This window comes from Pseudomyrmex gracilis, unplaced genomic scaffold (assembly GCF_002006095.1).
Source record: "Pseudomyrmex gracilis isolate BER0280 unplaced genomic scaffold, ASM200609v1 scaffold_1, whole genome shotgun sequence".
Classification (NCBI taxonomy): Eukaryota; Metazoa; Arthropoda; class Insecta; order Hymenoptera; family Formicidae; genus Pseudomyrmex; species Pseudomyrmex gracilis.
The window spans coordinates 823905-850622 of NW_018020585.1; the positions used below are offsets into that span (position 1 = coordinate 823905).

Consider the following 26718-nt stretch of genomic DNA (forward strand, 5'->3'; position numbering starts at 1 on the left):
TATCAAGTTTTTCCTAAAATCTGTATCTCTAAAGGAACTTTGAATTCTGATGTTGTATAATCCGTTTTTGTGTAAGTACATCGACACAGTCGAAACTTCAGTGTTATTCCGAAGTAGTTTGGCAATCCGCTCACTGGACGTTATTACAACCAGCCGTTTAACGTTTAGCGACGTTAACATTCTCGAACTAAGAGACAAGACGGCAAAATTTTATTGGCGACGTATCTTTGTCGAAACGAAGAATCTCAAGCATGTATTTCTTTGACTTTTAACTGACGAGCGAGAAGCGACGGAGCAATTGGTGTTGTGCGCGGAAACATGCTACGGAAACATTTCAATCTTGTGGGGTGGTCGTGATCAAAAAGAGTCCCAGAGAAGTTGAGATAAAATCTCTTGTAAAGAAGAGACTCAATTGTCTCACGACTTTGGCGAAACTCGTTACAGCCGCGGAGCCAGTTATTGTTCCATCTTTTTTTCTCGGCCTGTTTGTCGCGACGTGGGAAGAGAAAATGCAGAAGGTATTTATTCGACCGCTAACTGGTAACGGAAGACGTCGCCGAATGGAGAACAGTGGAGGGTAGTTGTCCGCGGAACCCCCTTTTTGCCAGCGCTCCGGCACGAAACACTTAAGACCACGTCGAGTGCCTTTTAATCCTATTTGTCTTCCACCGCGTTCCAGTAGCGTAGTCTGGAAGTGCGACTCTGGAAGTTGTCAGATCGAAGTAAATATTTTGGTTGCTGCCGGAAAGGAGTTGAGTTAAATTCTAGGAGTAACACACACACATACGGGCGTTAATTCGCCGAAAAACAGATTTGTCGCATAAGACAGATAGAGGAAACTCGACGGAAACTCACTTGACAAACGTTAATAAACGCTACTGTTTTTCGCGTGGCGAAAACAGAATTTATTACGGCGTTTCCTTTGCGAAAAAAGCGCGTAAAGTCGTCATATCTCGCGTGTCCCGAATTTATTGTTATTTCTATTACGCGATCGGTTCTTTTTTCGAACTCTCTGTGATTTGCTATGTCAGTTTGCAGCTGTCAAATACTGATGAAGAGCCGTTGCAATTTTCGCTGTCAATAAGAACTTCGTTTCGAGAACTCGCTCGATTTAGATGACCTTTCGGCAATTTTATCAGCAGATCAAACATATTCACGTATTTTCCTATAGCTCGTAAAATTCTTCAAACATTTATTTGCGTACGTACGCGATGAAGATTCGATAACGTAAGGGCCGCAATGTCGGTACGTAAGCATCTCTCGTTCGCGCCATTGTCAATCGACCGGGATTCAATTCGACTGGAGCGAATTCCCAGTATCTCGAGGACTCTTCCCGGCAGCGGGACAAGGTGTTCGTAGATGCAAAGCCGTAAATCTCTCGGCGCTAATTGAAACGACGGCGGACGAAGGAAACGACCGGCGACGAACAACGGTAGGAGGACTCGTTTTCCCGATGGCGCGCGATGCCGAGGAAATCTTTTCTCACTTCTCCCCTCTTCTCGCATTTATCTTTCGTTTTTCTCATCTTCTCTCGCAATCGCAGCTCTGCAACGTGAATATTCGTTAGAGCATACCAGCAGCAACGCTCGCTTTCACACCGCCGCGAAAAGAGCATCAACACTCGACTCGTAAAGCCAACAAGAAAAAATGACAGAGTAAAGTCGTTGAAGAAAAGTTTTCAGAGCATTAATACAGTAAATAGCTTTGCAACTTCAAAGCGCGGTTTTTTTTTTTTTTCAAATCTATTAGTGTAATTTTTCTGATATTTTAAAGTGTAATATGATATTTTTTAAGGTGTAACACATCATACTCATTAACACTTACAAGGTGATGTAGATATAGAGTAGATAGTGAAAAGAAAGGAGAATAGAAAAAAATATAGATGAGGCTCGGGTAGTTACACGTGTTTTGGACGCGATCATTCGGAAAAAAATCTACTCTTTATTTTCGAGTCTTCAAACATCTTCCGTCACCTCTTCTTTTCATCCGTCTCAAGTGCTGCTATTCATCTACAGAGGCTCTCTCGAGTCTCCATCGTAGCTGCAAGCACCCTCGCAGTTTCACGCAGAATGCAATCACTGGAAATGCGATTTCATAGTAGGTAATACATATCTTGCAAACCGTGCAACAATACGAACAAACATTTCGCTATGTATTCGAGATGGATTGCATTTGAGAGATAAATTTTGTGTTTATTTTGTTTACCTTCTGTATCTCTGATGATTTGTACAGAGAAGATAGAAATGAAATTATCGTTATTGGAGACAACTGTAATAATTAAAATATTTCTTGACGAAAAACATAATTTGTTCAGATTTGTATTTAATAATTATTCTACTCACGCGTTTTTTTTTTTTTACACTTTTCTAGATTAGTTTTTTGCCATCGTTTTCCTTTAAACGGTTTTTCTTAATTGTTCAATAACTATCACGTTTTATAGCACATGTGTACAAGCAGCCGAGCTTGCTATGTCTCGGATCGTAATTATCAGACCGCGTTACGTATCGTGTCTCATTAAGCCGCGCCGTAAAGTTGGCGTTAAGGAAACATGAAATTCTCGTTGAGACAACTTGTTGCTGTCGTAAAAAAATCATTTTCTTCGGAATCGTTGTTTACGGCGCAGTCTTGAACTTTATTGGTACTCACTAAAATCCCTTAAAACGGTAATTTGCAATTAGTTTTCGAGGTTTGCTTTAAAAGCTTATTGCGATAATCAAACGCATTGTCTGTCATTTCTGCACAAGCGGATAGAATTTGCGACACACGTTAATCGTTCCGCGCATTACATATTTGACTTGCGGATCGCCATATAATACGGTCATTCTCTATTTCGTCTTTGTCGTTTTTCTATTTAACATGTCACAACGGCGACATAAATGCGAGTGATTTAATTAACATCGTGTTGCCACTGCGCGTGTGCTACAGAATATTAACTGTAATAACGGCAATATGTCACGATAATTGCAATTAGCGTGATCCAGTTGCGTGTGCTTCACATTGTCATTTCAATCCGCTCTACGTTGCAAAATTGGGAAACAAAACCCATTGTCATTCTCAATTTTTTAATTCCATTTTTGTTATTTTTCAACATTTTGGACATTGGTGTAGAAATTTATGTTCGCAAAACTAAAGATAGACTTCTCGAAATATGTAGATATTATATATGAGTATCTCCTCCTATATTTTTCTTATATTTTGTCACAAGTAGAGTAACAAGAACTTCTACGTATTAGATTCAAATAAAAATCTTTATGTTATAAAGATTTTTTAATTAATGTGTGTAATAATATTTCTTAAACAAATTGTGTGTTTGTTTGTAATTTTCTGTTACGTTTTACGAAAAGATGTTACTCGGTTAAAAGGAAATGCGACTAGTGGCGTGTAGGTGCACGTAATAATGACGTGTTGAAGTCGAGGGTAAGCTCCACGGGTATTTATTTGCAAGCATGGTGTACAAGCACGGCTGACTGTTGTAGCATTTGGAGGGACCTCTCGCCGACAATCGCCACTTAAGCGGAACATCGGGAAATGGGACAAGCTTCCTTCCCTCGTGTTCAATTAGCGCCGCGTACGAAATATCAGTTCTATCGGCGGAAAGCTTTTCTCTCTTTCTCTCTCTCTCTCTCTCTCTCTCTCTCTCTCTCTCTCTCTCTCTCTCTCTCTCTCATTCGGCATACACCGAGCATATAAATCTGTATTAGATAGAAGAAGAAAATCTCAGACGTCTGCACTCGGTAGCTACTGTTAAATCAAGTTAAAAGTTCGCTGTTTAATTTAATAGGGTACATCTTAAGAGCGTTAACTCGGATTTGGAATTCCGGTAAACTTCGTTGATTAATTCATTTATAATTCAATTGAATCTGTGAAAAATATGAAATTCACTTACTCTTATTATATAAAATTTTGATGTTGAAAAAAAAACATACACACTTGTGTGGGTACCTTCCAATATATGATATTCGGTAATGGAATTCCACAACCTCGCTGTGTGTGTAATGGAATAACTTTATTTTAAATATATAAACGTGAAAAATAATTCACGCAATAAGAAGATGATGTTTATATTGTTAATAATCTTTGCAATGTCACATGATCTAATTATTTATCTTTATATGTGTAAATATTCTGTCTCTAGTTAATAATTTTTATCGCATTTTTATAGTTTTGCACATCTGATAAAATAATATTATTTAAAGTGAGATGTACAAAATATCACTATGAAATGATATATTAGCATTGAATAAATTAAACATTGCAGTTTGTTTTCTCGATATTGACGTTAATTCAGTTTTGCATGAAAACAAAATCTTCAATTGTACTGCAACAGAGAATGGCGTATATCGTATATATAGAAATGCGAACAAATATTGCATTCTTTTCAAAAAAATTGACGATACATTTTATTCGATTTAACTTCAACGCGCAACTCAAAAATTCCCGCACACATCGCGGCCGTGGTCTGTCGTATTTTTTGTTTTTTTTATTTTTTTTATTTTGCAGATTTCGTATCACGCGTTTTTCACGCGTGACGTACAAAATAATTCAGTCCCGGTGATCTTGCAGTTTATTGTATTCACGATCCGAAATCCAATTAGAAAGTTACATTTTGTAGTTTGTAACGTGTTTCGCCTATTCGCACACACACACGCACACACATACACACATACCGCCTCACCTCTAACTCTTGCATTTGTTTTGCGTTCAGCTTTGGAGCATATCTACCTCATTCCTGCTCTCTCTTTCTCTTAAAGCAACCCTTCCGCACGTTTCCCACGTATTTACCTTCTACATTAATAATCTCGTGCCTCTCTCGTTTGCGTTGCAGAATATGGACGTAGCCAAGGCCTCGGAGCGTCTTCTCAAGCTGGCGGTGAGTACACACATATATCTACGTACACGTGCAAATTTATAAGCGCATAACGGATGAGTCCGAAACATCTGTATACGCTGGAAGTCGACAATTATCAAAACTTTATTGTGATTAAAACGAACATCTCATGAATGACTCGAAACTATTAAACGTTATTTAATATACACGCAAATATTATTGTTTGCAAGACGTGAGACATTCATGTTATTTTATTATATGTCACGGTATTTCTATAAGACATCAGAGAGAATCGAAAATATATATATTATTTTTATTTTATTATTTTATTTTTATATTATTTTTTCTGAATTCTTTCTTTTAAAGATAAAAGCTCATTGTCATATTATTGTTCATGCTCTGTAGATAGATACTTTCAATTTTCCGCGTTAGATTTTCTTTCCTTTTCCTTCGCGCACACCTCTTATGGGAAAAACCTCGGGGCAATATTTGCGAATTCAATCTTCTCCCCTCTTACAACTTTTCGTCTGAACTTTGTCACGGCTACGAGCTCGTTCGACAGCCGTGGAGAACGCAGAGGCAGAGAAAACTCGTATCGAACTATGTGTCGTCGATAAACGCCGCGCTTAATGCAACATGTTGTAAATCCACGTGGTGCATAAGTCTGCAAGCTGACGCCAGCTTTCCCGTGCGAACTTTGAGCAAGAACATAATCCGGAATGCCTAAGATAGGATTTTCAGATAGATAACGTAGAATATTCAGGACCCTTCATAAAGACTACTTAGCGCGATTTAACTATTCATATCTCGCGGATAATGTCGTTTTTTTTTTATTCGCCGATTTAATAACTCGCGCTCGTTTTACGTCTTTTTTTTTTTTTTTTTTATTCGTAAGAATGGCAAGAGACGGTTAACTTCAATGGTTTCGGTTAGAGCACTCACTTTACGATAAGTTGGATCTGTTGCACGTCGGAAAATAAAGTAAGCTATCCATGAGAACGTGAAATAGAAATGTTGTGTTTCTTCAAGAAAGAGCGAGTCTGGTAAGGATACAAAGAAGGCCCTGTGAGAGCTTCGGGCTCTCTCTTTCTTTTTCTCTTTCTCCATCTCTCTCTCTCTCTCTCTCTCTCTCTTTCTCTCTCTGTTGTGGAAAGTACGCCGGAATCTATGAATTCCTGATTTAAGTTTCGTCGTGCGTCGGCCGTATTCCCGTGACGCTTCCGGGTGAAATATGCACGCTCGACGATGGAAAAAGGTCGTTTGTCGCCAAGTCCGCAGGGAGATCGATGCACAACGATACACCAAGGATGTTGTTTTCATACTTCCGATTCCTTTGTTTTTTCTTTCGGTATAAAAGCAGTTTGTTGGAAAGTGCACGTAAAAGATAGTACAAAAATCTTAATTTTTTTAACATAACAAAGTTTTGCATTTTTTAAACACAGAAATTGTAAAATAATCCATAGAATTAATAATCTATAGAGATCTCTCTTTATTCATAGATATATAATTTGTTTGTTAAAAGAATGTACAAGACTCTCTTAACTAAAAATAAATGTTATTTGTACATGAAATGTTTTTATTGTAACTTATCACAAAATTGAAGAGAAAGTTCTCTATTATTCATATTTCGTTGTCTATTTTAAATTCTGATATCTGTTAGTTTTTTGAGAAAGCGAGAGAAACGTAGGTACGATTGTTTTAAAATATCCTACGCATCGGGAACGTATATTCGTAGCGCAAAAAAAAGACAAAGGGAAAAAATGAACCGATATGCGCGCTGCAAGGATTCGTTCATGCGAGCGCTATAGCGCTCATCGTGTCTTTTTATTCGTGTTCTCCTTGCATCGCGCGCCGACACGCTCTGCTACTCTTCGACGTTCAGATCCGGTCCAAGCGATTCCGCGTCCGTTCATTCGCTGTCGCTCGTTATTCTCTCGTTAGCTCGGATGCTTCGGATCGGAACTAGCCGGCCGTAGTGTTTCGAGTGCTGGGCGGAGTCCAGTGAACCGAATTCAATTATATGAATTCGTCCCAAAGCGACTGTCCTCGGAAGCGTGTATAACGCCGCGCGCGGCCAGACTTTCTCGTCGCCGAATTCGACCTGCCGTTCGGTAGATGTCGATTATTCGCGATTAAAACAGTAGACCGACGGTCGTGCATGACCGAGTTTTGTTATGGGACTTCCGTTCGCTCTCCACGTTAATTGAGCCGGCTGTACTGTTAATTATCACCGCACTCGTCGCGATTCGTGTCGTCAACTTTTTCCGACGAGATGTCACAACGCGCGACTCGGATAACTGCAATGTGAAAATACACGTAAACTTGTTTATAAACAAAATTAAGATATTAATATTAAATATTTGTCTACACGTGAAACATTATTATTACGCGGTGACGCGGCACGTAATCTCTGAAAATTTGCATTTGTCATTGATTTATATTCGCAGCTCGATTTGTAAACCTCATATATTAAGATCAGAATCTTGAAGTAAGATGCAATTAAATATTACGTTGAACACAGTACTAAAATATACGTGTGCAAATCGAAGCAAAGCCATGTTTGAGGAAAGATATCGTGTCTGAATAAGGTCTCGAGAGAAATAAAAGCATCGACCGTCGAAACAGAAAAAGAATTCTTCGACGCGTTCTTTAATAACGCACGAAGGGAAGAAACCTAACCTCGGGGCAAAATAAATTCTCCCCTGCACAAGGGCGAGAGTGTACCCTAAGGTGAGCATACGTCTGGAAGAAAAGTTCTTTCCAATAAGACGAAGCGCAAAAGGTTGCTCATTCGCAGCGGTCGTGACATAATGTTTATTTTTACGCGCGCGGAAAAAATAATTGTTTACCGATCGTCGAACCGGTTTCACTCTCTCGATCTTTCGCGCATCCTTACTTTTCGTTTGCACCGCAAATAGCCGGGAGATCTGTCGTAGACTTTCGTGACTGTCGAGGGTTAATTGCGGTTTTTATGTACGAAGTCGAAGAAACGGGGCACAAAGTACAGGACAAGACTTTAATCTCGTCGTAATGGAGAAACGGCATTTCGCTCTGCTAGCGAAGCCTCTGCTTTCTCTTTTCTCTCGTCTTTCGTCTCGATCTCGTCGCTCTTTACACACTTTGCGTGCCTCGTTCCGAAATTCCTTTGACTGTGAAAATCACTCGAAAGTGCAAAACGGCTCGTCACTTCGTCGCTTTTATACAAAGATTGTAACTATCAATGGACACACAGTATAAGTGTGTTCTTTAGACGACACGAAAGATATTCTCGCGTCAATATACGTGGCATATACTGCCTTCAATATCAGTCGTTCCCAATTGTATAATGTGTTGATACAACATTGTTACATTTGAATTATTTGTGAATAGCGATACGAGCGCTCGAATATTCGCTGTCGATCAATACCCATCTTTGGTAGAGTTCTTTCCGAGCAGTCTTGTGTCGCTAACTTTGATTATTCAGCGTTTGCATATTTATTCGCATAATATAGCTTCGCTCTCGCAAGCCAATAGCTCTGGTTCTCGGTAAAGTTTAAAAAATTCGATCTACTCGTATTTACATTCTCTATCCTGTTATTACTGGGGTATATCTTTCACATGTTAATGTCCTTCGAGACCTAGCAAACGTAAACGTCTCCGATAGACAGATATATGTCATGCATCCTCGAAACACGAAGAAGGGGAAGGGAGGGAGAGAGAAAGAATAGCACTCCAAGAGTGGCTAACGTCAAGCGATCGAGAAGAAAATGGAAAATATCGATTATCGGCGATGTACGCGCATAGAATACATGTTCACCTCGTTCTCATTTTTTTATTTATTTTTTTCTAAATACTAATGACGCAGATACATCGATCTGTTTGAGCACTACATAGGTACGTATTGATACGCACGTGCAGAAAATTCACGCGCGGATCGTCCGTAGTAATTCGATATTCTCCTGCATTATCGATGAAAATCGACCGGCGGATGGTGCACGTAAGCCAAGCACGCATTAATGTTATGCGGTTGGCGATGAGATCAAGCACGAATCGGACGGTATTGCTAGTTTCTTGCGCGACGAACGATGGTTCCGAGTCGTGCATCAATATGAATGAAACGCTCTTCTGTTCGCGCGCAATCCGCGCGCGCGCGATGTCTCGTAAACCATTCGCTGGTTTCGATATTAGATCTTTCTTGGATCTCGACATTAATCAGTAATCTGTATACGAGATCTCGGGGGAAAAAGAAGAGTCAATTTCTAGATAGAAATCCCTCCGAAAGGAAGAAGAGAGACATATTGTGGAAAAAGATGTACTTTTTCGCATTGTGATACAGAGAGAAATTCAAATTCTAACAGATATACGAATACATCTCAAGATCGATACGTATAAAGATTTGATAAACAAAGAAAGATTCCGAAATTCTAAGAGATAACATTTCGCAGAACTTCAAGACGTAGCACGCGGATACATAGAGGAATTTAAAGGATTCGAACATTTCGAAATCAACATATTTCCGCCTTCAAAGTTTCTTAGTATCGATGAAATGCCATACACACGCGTGAGCGCGCGCACGTATCCTTTGGTCGCGTTTCACCGGCAAGATTTTACATCTTCCGTATAACCCCTTGGAGAGCAAGCGCTTCCTTCTCAGATAGCCTCTGGCCAAGGAGGCAGCTTAAAGTTTACCGCTTTTCCCTTTGTGGTATCGTCGACGTGTCTCAAACGATTCACTGGCTTTTGCTTTGGCTGCCTTCAGCCTTCCCCTCCTCCCTTCAGCATCGTCATTCCCTCTTCGCAGATCCCAACTCCTTCTTCGTCTTTCTTTTTCTCTTTCTCGGTAGCATCCCCGAGTAAACGAAATTAAAACGCCGAGGTAAGTTTTCCCGGACTACCGTGGACGCCGGAAGAGGTTGCTGGAGACCGGGAGGAAGTGCTGAAGGGTCCTCTGTCCTTTTTTCGAGAAAGTGCCGCGGATGCTTCGCGTCGCAAGAGACTTGACCTTTGTGTCTGGCAACATTATTAAGTCTTTTGCTTCGCGTGAGAGAGCTCGGTGGAAGCACGCGGATGATACCGCAACTCGGCGGCTCCGAAAATGGCATCCGAAACGAAATAACTTCGAAATTCTTTCCCGTGAAGCGAGCAGTCCGTCGAGAAATTTTCGCAAAGGTATTCGTCTGATGTTAGGTCGAGCCTATACTTGTTCTTTTTTTCCTTCTCGTCGCGCTGCTTCTTTGATGCGGAAACATTTATTTTGGTTGTTTTGCTACGGAAAATGTCAACAATGTTGCGCCACAAGGGAAAACAATCAATCTTAAAGAACAAAATCTTGAGATAAAAGATCCAATCAACTGTCAAGAATAAAATGTAAATATATGTACAGAGCGACATTGTATAGAATATATACAATCGTGTATTTTCTCTTTCTTACAGCTCAAGAGAAAAGAGAAGAATTATATATTCAGAAAATATAATTTACAATCAGATGGAATATTAATATTTGAACAGCACATCGCATTATGCATGCGATAAATGATCAAAGAATCGGTTTAAATTACTTCCATTAAAGCGTAATTAAAGGAACAGACGGGGATAATTTATAAGTTCGTTATACACAGTCGTCTCACTTTCATCTGCAGATGCGTAAATAATACTGCAATACGCTCGTCTCCGTGCGCTGATTACCCTCGTTTCAGTTAACTTTTTCCGGCGTCGTTATCGGGCATCGCATTTTATTCACTCCATTAAAAACATATATAGTCAAAGAAGGAGAGAGCTTTGACGATTTTCTTCTACTTTTCTATAATTGCAACTTCTTTCTTTGCTTTCTGCATTTCGGATCTATTTTTTTCTTTTTTTTTTCTTTTTTTTATATTCTTTATTTATACCCTTATCTATTTCTGTAGAAATTTGTTTCTGACAAAACTGATAGATAATACTAACAGATGATGATAAATAATTTACATATACATGAATCTTTGCTTCAGATACCAAATCACCTAGTATGGCTTTGTTTCTTCTATCTGACGTTTCACTCCTTCTTAAATTTGATGGGCGAGCTGCTACACTTCGCGGATCGAAATTTCTATTGCGACTGGTGGAATGCCAACAATATCGATACTTTCTGGAGAACTTGGAACATGCCAGTTCATCGTTGGGCTGTACGGTAAATAAAATATAATGTTTATTTATAATAATATTTGATATCTGACATTTTCTCGCGTATACATTGTATTATCTTTTTATTTTCAATAGTTCTATTTTTATTTTTATTATTGTTTTATCTCGAGATTCCGCTGTAACAATTTTCTATTTGTGTTAAAATTCCTATTTGTAAGTTAATATTTTTATATGTAATTTTTTAGCTCATGTATATCAAATTTTATTCTATATATATATATAAAATAAAATTTGTGTAACACACAATTAACTTATAACAACATAGTCAAATATACGAAAGATACATGCAGCTGGAAATTTCTGGTCCTTGAAAACACTATAGCTTTTTTTTTTATAAACAATCAGACAGAAACTCGCGAAAAATGTAATTAAATCTTCTTAAAGCAGGGCATACTCATTAACAAAGTTTAACCTTGCTTAAGTAGAACAGAGAAAGTCGATCAAAGGTCCGGTTTGTAACGTGACTATCTCTCTTTCTCTTGTTCTTTTCTCTTTCTTGTGTGCTGCTCTCTTGCGCTGTTTACTCTTGCCATCTCTTTGTTCCATAACACTCAACTTTCTCGCATAGAAGGAAAAACTCTCCTTTACTTTGCGTACTTCGCATCTTTGACTCGACTTTTAGAGATAATATGATTATATAATGCAATACGCATTTTGCGCCAAAGTCTGTTTCACACCGGCCGTCATTTTGACGCGAAACACTCTCAGGTAACATCGGGGTCGTGCCAATTACGTGCAAGCATCAAGCAAGCAAAGAAAATGACATCACATTACTGTTTGTTTTTATTTTTGTAAAATCGCTTATTGTTTTGCAAAATTATATATATAGAAATTTTATTCTAACTTAATAAACTCGGTTACATATAAGTTAAATAAACACATTTATGCGATTTAAATTATTTTATGCTTTTAAAATTACGAGAGAAATTTGTATATGAGACACGTGAAAACATGTTACATTAGATCGTACACGTTATTCGAGAGACAATATTTTGTCTTGCAAGGATGAGCTTTCGTGCGCGCAAAAACCTTTTATTCCACCTAAAATGTCTCCTTCAACTCATACATCTCAGCTGTCGTCGCCACATTAGATTATACATCCCTCGCTCAATACAATCAGCGAACTTCCGAAAGACTTTTCCAGCGGGCCTTCCATCTTCCACGGTAACCCATCGCACGTGCACCTAACAACTCGAGCCCATAGTGACGACCTCCTTTCACGAACCCGCGCCGAGTTCTTTGTAGTTCGGGTAGTAGCCCAAAAGAAAGTTTAAATCCCTGTAAAAGTGGTAGCCGTACGAAGTTCTTATTATGTGACCGAGAGAAAAAGAAGCCGTCGGAATTGCCATGTGTAAACTGCAGGGATTTACCATGAATGTCATATGAAGAGACGATTTACCATACTTTGTGTGTCATGAGATGATATTTTGCTCTTTATGAAAACAATGTAGAAAGGATCTTTTCTTGATGATATTGCGGAATACTGCTTGCTTTAATACGAATATATTGCGACAAAAGCACTTAATTTTATCACGCTTAAGAAAAACGCTCGTTTCTCGAATTAGTCATGACAAACGTATATATGTAGAAGAGCAGCAACTGACATCGTGCGACTAGAGCGACACTGTGTCTTACGACGCATTTCTTATATAAAACGTGACACGTAACGCGAAAATGACTCGCCATGTTTTCCTTTTATAAATGATATAAAAATAGAGAAAATAAGGTTTCACACTAAAGAGAGAGAGACGTCGCGCGAATTTCCGCGACACGAATTTCCAAGTCTTACTCCAAAGGAGCTCGGCGCTCCTTTTTTATCCCCAACGACGCACCTGCGCGGCTTACGGGGTCGGTCGTTTCTGTTTTTTTTTCTTTTTTTTTTTTTCCTCCGTTCTAACCGAGATACGCAGCTGCAATTGCAAGGCTGCGACTGGCATGCAGCCCATAGTGCGCGCGGGAAGGGGAGTCGAGGTGAAAATGGAAATGTTCCCCGGACGACGAGGGGAGAGAGGGAGACGACGCAGACGTACGTAGGTTGACGACAACGTCGAGGCCGACGACGACTGCGGAGCGTCTTTTCAGCGGTTTGTAATAGGAAAAGCCGATACGCATCGCGATGCGCACTTAAGGCTGTTTATTCCTCGCGGCACTTATAATACCTCTATAACTGCGAATGTTCCCGAACGCTTCGCCGCGAAGAAGACGCTCGCTTTGGAAAAAAAAAACGAGGAAAAAGAAAGGACGATGAGACGCGGAGAAGAGGAATCGAGCAGCGAGAGAGAGTTCTGAAGACACGGTAAAACGCGCACACTCTTGAAACCCTCAAAACTGTCGTCGGCGACGTCCGATCTTTGAATTTTCTTTCCTTCCGCCATTCTCTTCTCTCTCAGCACTTCTTTTACCGCTCCTTTCTCCCGGGACATACTCCTTCGCGCGTTTTGCCTTCTTTCTGATGCAGCTGCACCGATAACCAGACGGCTAACGATCTTGTTCCGAGTTACCCGTTTCTTGTCTCGCTATACACAAGCTAGACCGATAATGGGGAAAATGTCGCCAATCTTGGCGAAACTTTTCCGAATATCGCTTTAATTTTTCGGTACCTCTTGACTTCGCGCGTTTCGTCGACTATCGTATTTACCTTATCGGAGCACAGCTTTTGTGTGTATTCTATCGTCTAAGATTCTGTGGCAATGCATAGTCCTTTGTGATGCCGATAATAGCATTGTCGTTATAACAGACAAGCGTGCTCTAAACGTGCTTCTCGTTATCAAGCTTAGAATCACCAATTTCAATCGCAATTAAACCGCGCTGTTAGAGTATTTTCTGTCGATTTGATTGTAAAGATTTAATCGAAATGTGTTTTTTTCTCTTTTACAAAAGCTAGAGACGTTATCGAAAAAGGAGTCGAGAAAGAAAATTTGATGTTTATCTTCAAATGAAAAATAAATTTTATTTAAAAAATTTTCAAAAACACAAAAACTTTCACATTACGTTTATATATATTTATATTTTACAGACATCTTTATATTCCGATCGTAGAGATGGGCTACGGTAAGACGACAGCATCGGTCACCGTATTTTTTATCAGCGCCTTTTTTCACGAATATCTCGTAAGCGTACCTTTAAAAACCTTCAAGACATGGGCGTTTATGGGTATGATGGGACAGGTAAGAGCTTCGAGCGTTTACCTCGTATGTATTGTTGACTGTGCAAATATTGATTCTAACGTCGAGAAATTCTTATTGATCCTTCAAAGACCATACCGTACTTCAGGCATTTTCAATAACACTCGTTCAAGATCAGTTGATCCTAAAATAGAATTAGAACTTTTTCAAGCTATGAGAGAAAATACATATATATATATTTTCAGTTAAATAAAAAAAAATATATATATATATATATTTAAAACATAATGTCGGACCATAATAGACTTTGTCATTGACATGTCTCGTAGTTGTATAAGTGATATAGAGATTTCACAATTGTGGACATTGCAACATCATTCGCTATGCATCTTTACATGAAATTACGTTGCGCATTACAATACGTCATGTATGCACATGCAAGATTTAGTTCGCGCTCATAAGTATGGATATTCTGGTCGTGCAACGCTAATTGTTCATTCTAGATACCACTGTCGGTGTTGAGCAAGATGACGGAGCGATACTGTGGCGCCAGATGGGGCAACATTGTCGTATGGGCAAGTCTCATCATCGGGCAACCACTTTGTATAATGATGTATTATCACGATTACGTTGTAACTCATTTTGGCGAGACTCTGATCGAAGATTATTCCGTGGTGTAAAGCAGATTAAAAGGATGAAAAACGTAAAAATGCGAAAGAAGAGAGAAACCTCAACGAACAATCTGCGATCGATCTATTCTCCAACATTGCCTGTTTTATCGATCGCAATTATTCACTTGTCTTTTAACAAGTACTGTGCGATGATTTGCCTCCATTAAAAATTAACACAATAACGTGAAAATGTGCCTTAAATATAAGTTTAAGTTTTTTTTTTTTGAAGATTTTTTTTTTATTCATGAGAATGTAGAGGGTGCGATGTGAGAATAAGAGACTTAAAAAATGCAAACAAAGGTGTCTCGAGTTCGATGATAATATTATTATTATCTTATATTTTAGAAAGATAATATACTATACATTTAAAATATAAAAATAATATAGTATATATATAATATTATAAAATATCAAAATAAAGTTGTAAATATTATCACATGTAACGTAAAATTATTGAGTGTAGGCTTAATAATTTTTATATAAAAACTCTTTGGTTCGCTCTTCATTATAGTCGAGCGAATCTGTTGTCGAATAAACAAGATATTTCATACGAGTCTTGTTAAATTTTGTTTCCACACCTCAAGAGTGGCCGCGGGGTCACTCGGGATATTATTCTTTCAGCTTTAAGAACTAGAAAGTTGTCTCGTGAATAGTCACGAAAAAAGATAGCTTTTTAAGGGCGAGCCCACATACAACTTTTTCTCACTAATGAGGCGGAAATTATACATATGTAAGAGGTAAGATTTTACATATACATACACACATATACGTTATATAAGATTTCCCTGATAATACATATTTCAAAATACAACGGAAAAAATTGCCCTTGCTTGAATATATAAAAATTACTAAGATTTTATTTTATGTCAGAATATTAAGATATATTTAAAAACTTGATTAATTAAAACTTCATATTTGCTAAGTTTATCTCTTAAATTTTACGGGTTTTGAAATTTTAGTTTATCTTACGAATAAAATTTTTTACTTCAATACATAGTTCAGTTTTTCCAAAAAATTTATTTAAATAATAGTCTTCTTGTTTTCTTTTAAATTTATATCATATAGCATATAACTTTAATTTTTAATAAAACAAACAAAGTAAACAACCAAGTAAACAGCGTATATCTGTACAAACTATTTGTTGTCTGCGGGAATAGTTATAAAGCCACGTCACGAACAAAAAAGCTGAACCCTCGGGAGAAATACTTCTTTGAGCTCTGACCCTTGGGTTTTTCTTCTCCTTGATGAGCCTGGATATCATGATATGTGTGTCTCTACGATGAATTAATGACACTGAAGACTGATGAAAACACGTTGGTGGCAGAATGATATATGTACAAATATCCACAAAAAAACGTAGTGTCAGAATTCCATTTTTTTTTTTTTTTTATAGATAAAACGTCGTTACTGCTTTGTGTGACAGATATGTTATTGTCGATATGCAATGCAAAATACTAGGGCATGCAGTCATTTGTTATTTAAAAATAACCGTGTTGAAATGAAAGACGCTTTGTATAATTTTTTAACACCACGCACGTCACAATACGTATCACCTCTTAATCTCTTAAGATATTAAGTGGATAAGAATTTTATAGGCATCTCACGAGAGTGAACGCGATGCGTGTCGACCTTACTTAGGATCGCAATCTTCTAGAGCGACAGCATATCTTCTACAAGTATATGTGTCGTCATAAAAGAAACTTGCGTGTAACATTAAACGTAGACTTCTTATATAAGTTGCAATTTATTAATCAGATAAAAGGAAAGGGACACGCTGGAGTTTAAACATGTATATATGTATCTCCTAGAATAAACTGGTATTTTTCTTTCCACATCTCTAATGCGTCAAAAGAAATCTAATCTGTGCGTATTATAGTTATGTTTTACATAAAATTACGATAAATTATGTCTACTCTATATTCTTCTTAATTATTTACGTTGCAATTTTTTCTCTTACATATATACCTTTACATTTACATTTCACTATTGGCAAAAAAATGGAACAGTAAAATTTTTGTGATATCGGAAACTTTTAAACTGACAATTTAATATTTGAAATATCGTTTCGCTCGCTTTTTTCCTAATTCAAGCATATTTACATACAATATAAAATATTTTCGCTCTCAGAGGAGGATTATAAAACTTGTTACTGTCAGGAATCAACGTTTAATCGATCGAGGGCGACGTAAATGCAAATGTCGAGAATTAACTCGACAACATCTCTTCGAAAATTTTCCGAATTGTTTTCAGAGTTAAAGTTTCGTGTTGCGAAGATATTTTCTCGCTAGTAGTAGCAGAATGCCCGAATGTCTGTGTCGCGCTGCGCTCAACAAGTTAAATCTTATCAGCTTGCCGGTTTGACTTTAGCATCATTATAGCGGTTACCTGTTAAATTGGCATTTGCGCCTGACGTGGTAAATAACTTTGTTGGCGCCGAAACTCCGAAACACGAACACTTTTGTCGCTCCAAGCAGCTGAATTGTTCCGTAAACTGACACGCTCGAGAGTCCGCTTGAAAGTAACATAAAAGCAGGAATTACTTCTCTTGATACGTGGGACTTTTAATTTAATTGCCTCCACGGCGAGAACGCGGCGCGCTCTTAAATTGACCCTACATAAAAATAATGAAAAAAAGCAGTCGCGAGAATATCTCTACCATTTTTGAGGCACGTGGCTGACGTGTACTGCGTTACAATACCCGTTGGACGCTTTTTATGACGAACGACTCGGCCATTTGCGAGAGCAAAGCGTGAAATTCATAAATACCGGCGCGCTGCCACGTTAATGTTAATTTAGTGTCGAGTAAATACAACGATAAAGAAAAATTTAACAACTTTCCACCGGAGGTTCACATCCCGTCGTACATATATTTACAATTACTCACTTTCACTTTACCAACTTCGGCAAACTTTGCGCAAAGGATCAGATCTTTGATACGCATATCCTTGAGAAGTGTAAGTATACAGCGTCCCTACAGCGATGAGATAACGACGATAAAGTGACACGTCGCGGGAAAGCGTATTTTTCCGCTTTAATGCGATTGCAAACAAAAGATTGAAGTAACCCATGAAGGAGGAGAGCCCATTCTGTTCGCTCTCCTATCTAGAGCTCGCTACACCAGGCGACGAAGCATCCCCGAAGAATGCATCGCTCGGTACCTCGAACGAACGCTCGCGTTATCCCATAAGGTGAGCCGTGGGGAGAGGAGAGGTTAGGGGTTGCGCGAGAAACGTTGGAGAGGGGATGTCTAAAGGGTGGCGAGGTGGCGTGGCGGACTATGATGGTGGAAGGGTGGTCAGGGGGCACAGGAGGCGCAGAGTGAGCGCAACACGATGCTATAAGGGCGGGTACGCGGCGGAGTCTCCGCAGTGAGCGTCGCGACGCCTCCGTGGAGAGTGTCGCACGGGTCGCACGATCGGTGATCGCCGGTGCACGAGGTGTCCCGCTCTTGTCGCGAATTACGCCAACGGTGTGAAGTGCCGAAGGAAGTTGTTACGCTTCTGTCGAGCCGCGAGCCCTGATAAAGGGTAAAAGAGCGGCGCGGGGCCGGTGTTCCGCACCATAGAAACTGCAGCTGCGTTTCGATCCGCCCGGAAAAGCTCTCTCTCTGTCTCTCTGGATGACCCAGGACGAACTCTGCGCTGGAGCGCAACCAGGTTGGTTTTTATGAGATTCTGGGAGGCGGAAACCGGGCAAAGAAACACGGAGCGTTTAGACGAGCGAGCAAATGAGCGAGCGACGTTTTCGCGTTCTGCAAAGACTACCACCGAGTCTGCCCTTTGGAAAATAATACATACGCTTTGCCGGAAAGTCTTGCAGCGACAAGCTGAATAACTACCGGCATAAATACGTCAAGTGTAATTTATATTCCATTCAATTTAAACGTAGCGTCGTTGGAAACGAAATAAGGTAAGCAAGATGGGACAGAGGCATGTTATATGATCATAAAAAATGGTCGGTGTATTCATTCAAGAGAGAGATATATATTTTCCGGTTTAAAAAAAATATGAGATTTCTTTCTCTTACTTAACGTCATTTGATGAACATGACTCTGTTTCATTTTGCTCTGTTTTATCTACTTTATACTTTTCATACATGACTGCGACACATATACCAAGAGCTTTAAAACAGCTCCGTATATTCTTTCTCTCTGATAATTTGTAACATTAATGATAATTTAAATATTAAATAACAAATAACGCGGATATCGATGAAGACGTGAGCGGAATTAAGAGTCACTATATTACCCATAACGTATTCCATAAGTACTAATTAATGAAAAGCAAACGCACGCGGGTTTTGCGCGAATAAAACATTTAATAATCCCGATAACACGTAGCCGGAAGATATGAACTGCCGATCTGAGCGTCGTCTCTAATGAATAGGGGGAGATTCACAATGTTCCTGTTTATTCCGTGAATGTATGCCATTGGGTGGGTAAATTCGATTCCCTCGCGATATTTACTCGGATACGAGTGACGTACATTCGAGTAAATCGAGCCGCGGACGATTAACGAAAGCCGGATATCCGAGAGTGTTCTCGACGAGCAGACGTATAGTGGATCCTTTTTGCTTTCGCTCTTAGATGCACGTTATTCTGTATTTCTCCACCGATTTCAATTACGATGCTACGCTAGGATCACTCGTTAAAGAAAACGCAGAAAAAAAATATATTACTAATTAAATGCGCTCGATTATTCAACTTACATCGATGTGAATTTGTTTTTCTTTTTTATCTTTTTACGCGGCACGTCTTGCATAACTTTTATAAATTGCTTTACAAATTTTTTCATATGAAAGTCAGTACTTCAGTTAATTCATACGTTTATATCATGGTCTATTTTATGTACGATCTCATTCTACAGAATGAATATTTCGTAAATCTAGAAGTGAGATAAAGAGACAGAGATAGAGAGAGAGAGAGAAAGAGAGAAATTTAAAACAATCAATTGCAGTAAATCCAAAGAAGAGCATATCCTTCTGAAAAAAGGACTAGATTGACTGATACTAATTAATTGATTGATACAGCTTTATTATTAATTGCGATAACTTTTCAAATTAATAATTCAAAAATGTCATTGTATATCCCGGTATTCTGAGATATAAAAATAGATTGACTAATCATTTTTTACAAAGTTTTCATTGATTTCATTTATCATTCAGACAACAAAGTTTCTTAACGGCAGTTAAAAAATGTTAATCTCGATACACCTATACATAATTATACACATTATTATAGTTTTTATTAATTTGTATACTTTATTGAAGCACTAATATACAAAATATTCATTATTAATAGCTGCCAGTGGTAGAATAATTTCTTTGGAAAATTTTCTTGGAGAAGTACGCACAAGCTTCATTTAAAAATTAATTACTTAGCACCCGAGTTTACCTGCAGCACTAAACGGCAGCGGTTAGTTCGCTTTAATGCGCTTCGTTTATAAACCTCGTCGAAAATAGTCCAAGATCGATCAGCGCTGCCACGACTCATCGGTTTTCCTTCTGCCGTTTCTTTCTCGTCTCGGGAAACCGTCCCCTCATTCCGGACGTCCGATAACAATGACTCGACGTTTGTTAAAAGCCACGCGCAGCAATCTCACGTGCAAGAAAAATGGTACTGCTCGTCTGAGAACGAAGTACATGTCCGCTACCGACACATGGAAAATTGAAACGATCGTCATCGACTGAATTATCGTCTCTCACGCTTGAATGTACGCATTATTACTATACTGGTAATGAACGCGATGCGACAATTTCTGAAGAAAAGAGTTTTGAGCGCGATTGCTTGTTTTTAGATCAAATTTCCGCGGCAAAAAAAAAAAAGAGGTTTGAGGTAAAAATTTACGCGATTGAGATGACGCAAAAAGTTAATTGAACGCGTTTTGATGTATAATTCTCGAGTAATGCACACACGAAATTATAGTGGATATTAATCTATAGTTTGAACAGTCTGATCTATTGTTTGAATAATCTGAGTTAATCTCTATTGAGGGAAACTGTATATGCAAATCGGAAGTTCGGTATCTTTACGTTAGCTCCTTTGCACTGTCCCTTGGGATTATAATGCGAACTACTTTGGTTATATCGAAGCGGTGAATGCCCTGAAACCATCCACGTCATGACGGGCCAGATTATGCAAAATTTCAATCGATTAATCTGTTCCCCACTGTTCCGCGAACATTGTCGCTCCGTCATCCATGAATCGCCTAAGATAACAAATATAATTTATCATATTTCCATGATTAGTAACAGGCTGCTACGTTGTCGGAACTACATATTCAAAGGTGTATATACCTATCTTGTAAATTTTTGATAGCCCGAACTATTATCAATATATACATGTATATACGTGTACGTATGTGTGTGTGTGTGTGAATTAACAGCCTCTAGCGCACAATTCTCTGTTATCACAAAGTCGATAGAATAGAAATGTGCGATCATGTTGATCGTGCAACGCGTTTATATAACACACTCGCAACTTTTAACCTCATACTGCGAAAATAAAGGCCGATTTCACGCGTAGAAGCGCGTGTGGTGGATTGCATTTCCGTGAGCGGAATCATTACAAAATCGGCGTAGCACGAGCGCAAGTGGGAATAGTTATTTGCTGTTCGATTGCCGAATGATCGCTTGACCAGGCTTTTGACCCAATTCCCGACGGTCGTTACCGATTCAGGATTATCCGACGTACAGATAGTCTCGTTAATGGCGGCCCGTCAAGCGCGACACTGTCGGTTTACGAAACAAAAAGTGGTACCGTGCAAAACAGCGCGCAGACAGTTCCGGTAAAACATAAAGTGGATATTGCGCCTTTTATTTTAATATTCATCTCAACTAGAAAGACATTAAACAAGAGAACTTGTTTTTATGCGATCGAAGCTTCGGAAAGCTTGTGCGATGTTTAACAGTTGGACGTTTCCATTACTAAAAAAACTAATTGAACGTAAAAGCATAGAAATACTAGTAGAAAAAATTAAAAAACTTTAAGACATGTTGATATATCAATCATATATACATATATATATATTTAGTAAAAAATAAATATGAAAAAAGTGAAACTATTTTAATTAAAACTTGAGATGGTTTGTTAAAAATGAGAAAATATGAATACTTTTAATTAAAATGGCAGAAAAAATGCATGAAGGTTTTATTTTTGCATTTAATACTGCGAAGTTTTCTCTAGTAACTGGGAAGGTTAAAATTTCTATTGCTATATGTGGACTTTCTCCTGCCCTTAATATTCCATTATTTAGTTAGTATTCAGTTTCACGGAGAGAGAGCCAATTAATTAAGTTAGACAGCTGGAGACATATTGTCAAAGTTCGAGAAGCGAAGCAAAGGTTCATCACCTTGCCTCCAACAATTTATTCTTAGTTACCAACTTATTTTCATTCAGTTTGCAAATTTCTATGTATTAAAGTCACATTGTAGTTTTATTATAAACAACCAAGTTTTTAACTCTTTGTAAACAGATCTCAAAAATGACCTACGAGTTGGACAGACTGGGTTTGGGTGAGACCACGCGACTTTAACATTGAATGAACTTAAAATTTTTCCAATTTTATTTTTCGGAATCGAAAGTTTAAACGATTCTGCGTCGATAAAAAAACAAATTGAAAAACTTCTTAGTAATTTCGAAGATAGATAAGAGCGTTTAAGAAAAACTAATTTTTACTATACTATACTATTTTAGAAACACCGATACACAATTTTTGAGTGGGTCTGGGAGACCTATGTCTATCAGTAAAGGGCAAGGAGCTACGTTTTCGAATATCGCTCTTCTTCGCGACATTTTGAACAAAAATTTTTAGGAAGAGAAAATAGAACGGACCAGAGATATGAGATTGAGGAAGCGAGTGGGGTGTGAAAAAGCGATATGAACGGACGTGAGCTTACATATATATGTACATATATATATATATATATATATATATATATATCGAAAGGAGAGATAATGATGAAGGTTGGAAGCGAGTGGTTACGAGAAGTGAGAAAGCGTGCTCAATACGTGTTTTCTTTATCATGTTTTATCATCAAATCGTGAGGTAAACGGAGTGCATATCTGACTTGAAGCACGGTCAAATTTTTGATACCTGTTTAATATATATGTATTGGTTACATTTTGCTTGTTTTTACACAAAAAAGATAAATGTTTGTAAATTTGTGTTTCTCTCGTTCTTTTTTTTTATATATATAAATACGTAGAGTTTATATATATATATTGTATATAAATACATAGAGTTTATCTCCATATTTCCCCCGGTTGTTGTTTTGTTGTATTATTTCACATTTTTCGTGAGTTGTTACTACAGCTATGTATATTGTTTATTGCGTTTTTACAGTAAAATTTTACCTTTCGTTGCAGTAATTTTCTGTGCACGTAAACATATTTTCTGCGCACTGGCCAAAAAATCCCTTGTTGTAACGCCCGAGCGTAAAGTCAACGGACTGTGATGAAATTTTTAATCGTGAAATCACGGGACCGTCGCGTCGTCACGAAGTGCCAATTTCTGAATTCGCCCTTCGTTAAACTCGTCAAACAACCTTGCCGAGGGAGTACTTTATCAAGGGCTTGGTTGCTCAGCACACACCGAGCTGTCATCGACTTCTTACACCGACAATGATTTTGATGAGGGGAAATAAAATCGCGCGAACAGCTGGTTGAATCAAGTAAGAGCAAATCGGGGGATGCAGTGGAAGAAAAAGGGCAATGGCGGAGAAGGCGATGAATCTCATCGTCCGGCGGCGTCAGATCGTAAATAAAAATGAATCGTCGTCGACGTGTCAAGAGCGATAGATCAAAAGGTAGTAGGCGATCGAGCGCGGCGAGGAAAATAAAAGAGAATTACTGAGAAACGAGATAAATCAATGCTCACCCCCTTCTATCTATTTTGACAGGATGTTGGGCGACGTTCGGCAAAGGACGAATGTGTGGCAACGACGAACGTCACGCTGGCATTAGAGCGACTACAGTTCGTGGTTTGAAATGAACGCGATAAGGGAAACACGTGTTGAGCACGCTTTCTCACCCTCTCGGGAATATCTGTCTCTCTCTCCCTCTCTCTTTCTTTCTCTCTCTTTCTTGCCTCTTCCTTTATCCTCTAAGCGCTCTTGTCGCCGACGTATAACCACGACACACTACTTTTGAGTTTCTTCACTAGAAGTCATATAACGTTATTTTCTGATATTACGGAAGCCTTCTTTTCTACAACACATTAGAAAGTAAAACTCATTTATAATAATGTCTATCAAATTTACACTAATGTGTTACCAACAACGAGGAAATCGAGAAAGTTGTATGTGCAAAAATAGTAGAAGCATACACTTTTGATAACAGATCCTTCTTTGGTACAGAATTTAATTTGAAACTTGGTTAACAAGGAAAACGTGAGGGATTAACGAGATAAAACAAGCAGAAATGTAGTATTAAACTTTTTTGCAGAAGTTTATATTTTGGGAAAATAACTGAAAACTGGTGTGCACTCTAAATATTTCGGCCGAGTTTTAAACCCGGATTGAATTGTTATTTAATTAAGTATTCGTGTCAATCTCATTTGTTAGCTTCATTTTTATAGTTGAAATCTAATAAAGTCGAGCAATCGACTCGAATGTAATTTACTTCAGTATATCTGTTTTTAACATTGCTATAAAAGACAGAATAAGATTGGAATATAATACTGATGTCACGAAATTTCAAGAAATAATTCCGCAATTCGACAAACGGTCTTACAATTTCGTTTGTAAACTGAAAATCACGTCATTTACATAAAGTTCTCGTTAGCATGAACGACAAATTCTCACCGATTTTGATAACAATGCGAACAATTGCGAAACTTCTATATCTCGTAAGTAATATATCCCAAAATCGTCCAACATTCAAGAGATCCGGTTGGAATACTCTTGAAGATGCGAATATACGAATGTTATTCGATGAGATCAAGAATAACGAAGCCTTTTTAAAAAGTCGACAAAAGCGATTTTTCTCACGGGAAACGTTTTTAAATTCGACCGTTCGAATTTCAGGTTTATTCTCTCTGTGCGCGTGATATTTATTCATACACTTCCCCCTGCGTGCAACGCGAATACATTAATCTTTATTCACAGCACGCGTTTGAATTAGCAAAGTTTGCTCGCATATTTCAGAATTGCGGGTAACAAACGCTTGTATTATTTACAACGAGGAAAATGGCAATTCATGTATGCGGCTTAACTCTCAGAAAATACCTGTGATTATAAACAACGATGAAAACATAACGTTATATAGAATGTCTCGTTCGATCTGTGGTTTAAATTCACATTGTAATGTTGAATATAAAACAAAAACAAACAAGAATCTATTCGGTTAATTGCTGTAACACTTGTTTGTTTTAATCTTCTAAAAAAAAAAAAAACCAATCCGCGAAAAATGCAAATGTACATCGGTTGCTGTTCGATCTTTGTTTGATATTATATTTGCATATCGATTTTATTACTCCCACTGAAAACGGTGACTCTACGTGGTAAAGAAGTACTGTCATCGACAAATTCTCGATATTTGACGTAGCGTAAACGAACGCAATTTCGATTCGCGCGCTGCAACGGAAACTGTCCAAAGGAAATGCGTACAGTGAAGCGAAAAGAGACGCGGATGTGTTTGTGTATCTGTGTACGTGTGTATGTGACATACACGCATCAACGAGAACGTGTCCTTTCGAGGGCTAAACATGTTCTGTTCTTTGATCCAATCGATCGTTTTTGAGAATTGAACATTCCTACAAAATGTCGAAAATACATAGTAATATTAATTCTGAATACATAAAATATATATATATATTAAAGAGTTATACATTTATATTCCACAAATTTGTCAAATATGATTTTGTGATCTAATTAAAAACTTGAAAATAATTGAAACTTTGTTTAAAATTTATTTAAAAAATTAAACTATACGTTATATACAAATATGTATCTATATAGATATTTGAAATTATGTATTCGTAGCGGCGTTTCATTGATTACGGGGTTTACTACTTGTGAGTTGTTACGCGTCGCGCAGAGAGCGGAGAGATACGAGCGTAACGAGTCATATCGTTTTACGACTTTATCCTTTCCCATCCTCGCCGATGTCAATTTCGCTTCTGGACGTGCCCAAAGTAACCCGAGTTGTCACGTATCCAATAATTTCCCGGAGCTTTCGAAACATACGGTCCATCGCTCGAAACTTCTGTCCCTCCTGTAAATCACATTAAGCCCGGCAAGTCCACCGAGTGCGTGTAACTGGACGATATATCAAGCCATAACCAGGCGAGCCCGAACAAGTTTCCCTCACGCTTCTCTCTCTTCCCCTTCTCTCTCTCTCTTTTAACGAATATACTTAATTTCGTCGAAAATTCGAAAAATTCTCGCGATATGAAACGCTCGATTGTCGATATCTCGGTTTTTTTACAAAAGCGAAAACCTATATTGCTGCACAAACATCTGTATCTTTGTAAAATATGAAATAGAGATTGCAGTAGTGTCTATTATATCACGTGTGGTGAATACAATTGGGAGAGAATAATTTTTTTAATTCTAATAAATATATATAATATTTATATTATATAATAAAATAAGTGCAACTACACATCGGGCTATATATAATTAAAGATAAGCTGCGCATTTTGCTGGAGCGTAAATCGTAAATGAAAGATGTATCTATACATTTTGCAATGCATTAATACGCACAATTTGTTAATGCGATTTATTCAATTTCCGCGCATTTTGTAGTATTCAATGCCCGCAATCTGATATTCCAGCCGAAAATATTTGTGCTGTTCGCTTTGTCGATGCCATTTAAATTACCGTTCTCACAGTACGATATAGCATCTTCGCCTCCGCGTCTCAGATCGAACGCTCGATAGCATGCCGATAAATTACTGAGGAAGAGAGCATCGAAGCTATTTTATTTATTCATTCG

The 26718-nt window shown here is 38.1% G+C and overlaps 1 protein-coding gene and 1 long non-coding RNA gene across 2 annotated transcripts in view; both read left to right on the forward strand.

The window, feature by feature from the left end:
* LOC109852637 (diacylglycerol O-acyltransferase 1) overlaps positions 1 to 15136 on the forward strand; it is an 84878-nt gene extending 69742 nt beyond the window's left edge. The window contains exons 9-12 of the mRNA XM_020423977.1: positions 4826 to 4870; positions 10795 to 10973; positions 14004 to 14154; positions 14616 to 15136. Of these exons, the coding sequence (XP_020279566.1) occupies positions 4826 to 4870; positions 10795 to 10973; positions 14004 to 14154; positions 14616 to 14792 (552 nt within the window). The 3' untranslated portion in view covers positions 14793 to 15136. The remainder of the gene's footprint in view (positions 1 to 4825; positions 4871 to 10794; positions 10974 to 14003; positions 14155 to 14615) is intronic.
* A 3050-nt stretch (positions 15137 to 18186) lies between these two features.
* LOC109852584 overlaps positions 18187 to 26718 on the forward strand; it is a 39624-nt gene continuing 31092 nt past the window's right edge. The window contains exon 1 of the long non-coding RNA XR_002250014.1: positions 18187 to 18439. This is a non-coding gene — a long non-coding RNA (uncharacterized LOC109852584). The remainder of the gene's footprint in view (positions 18440 to 26718) is intronic.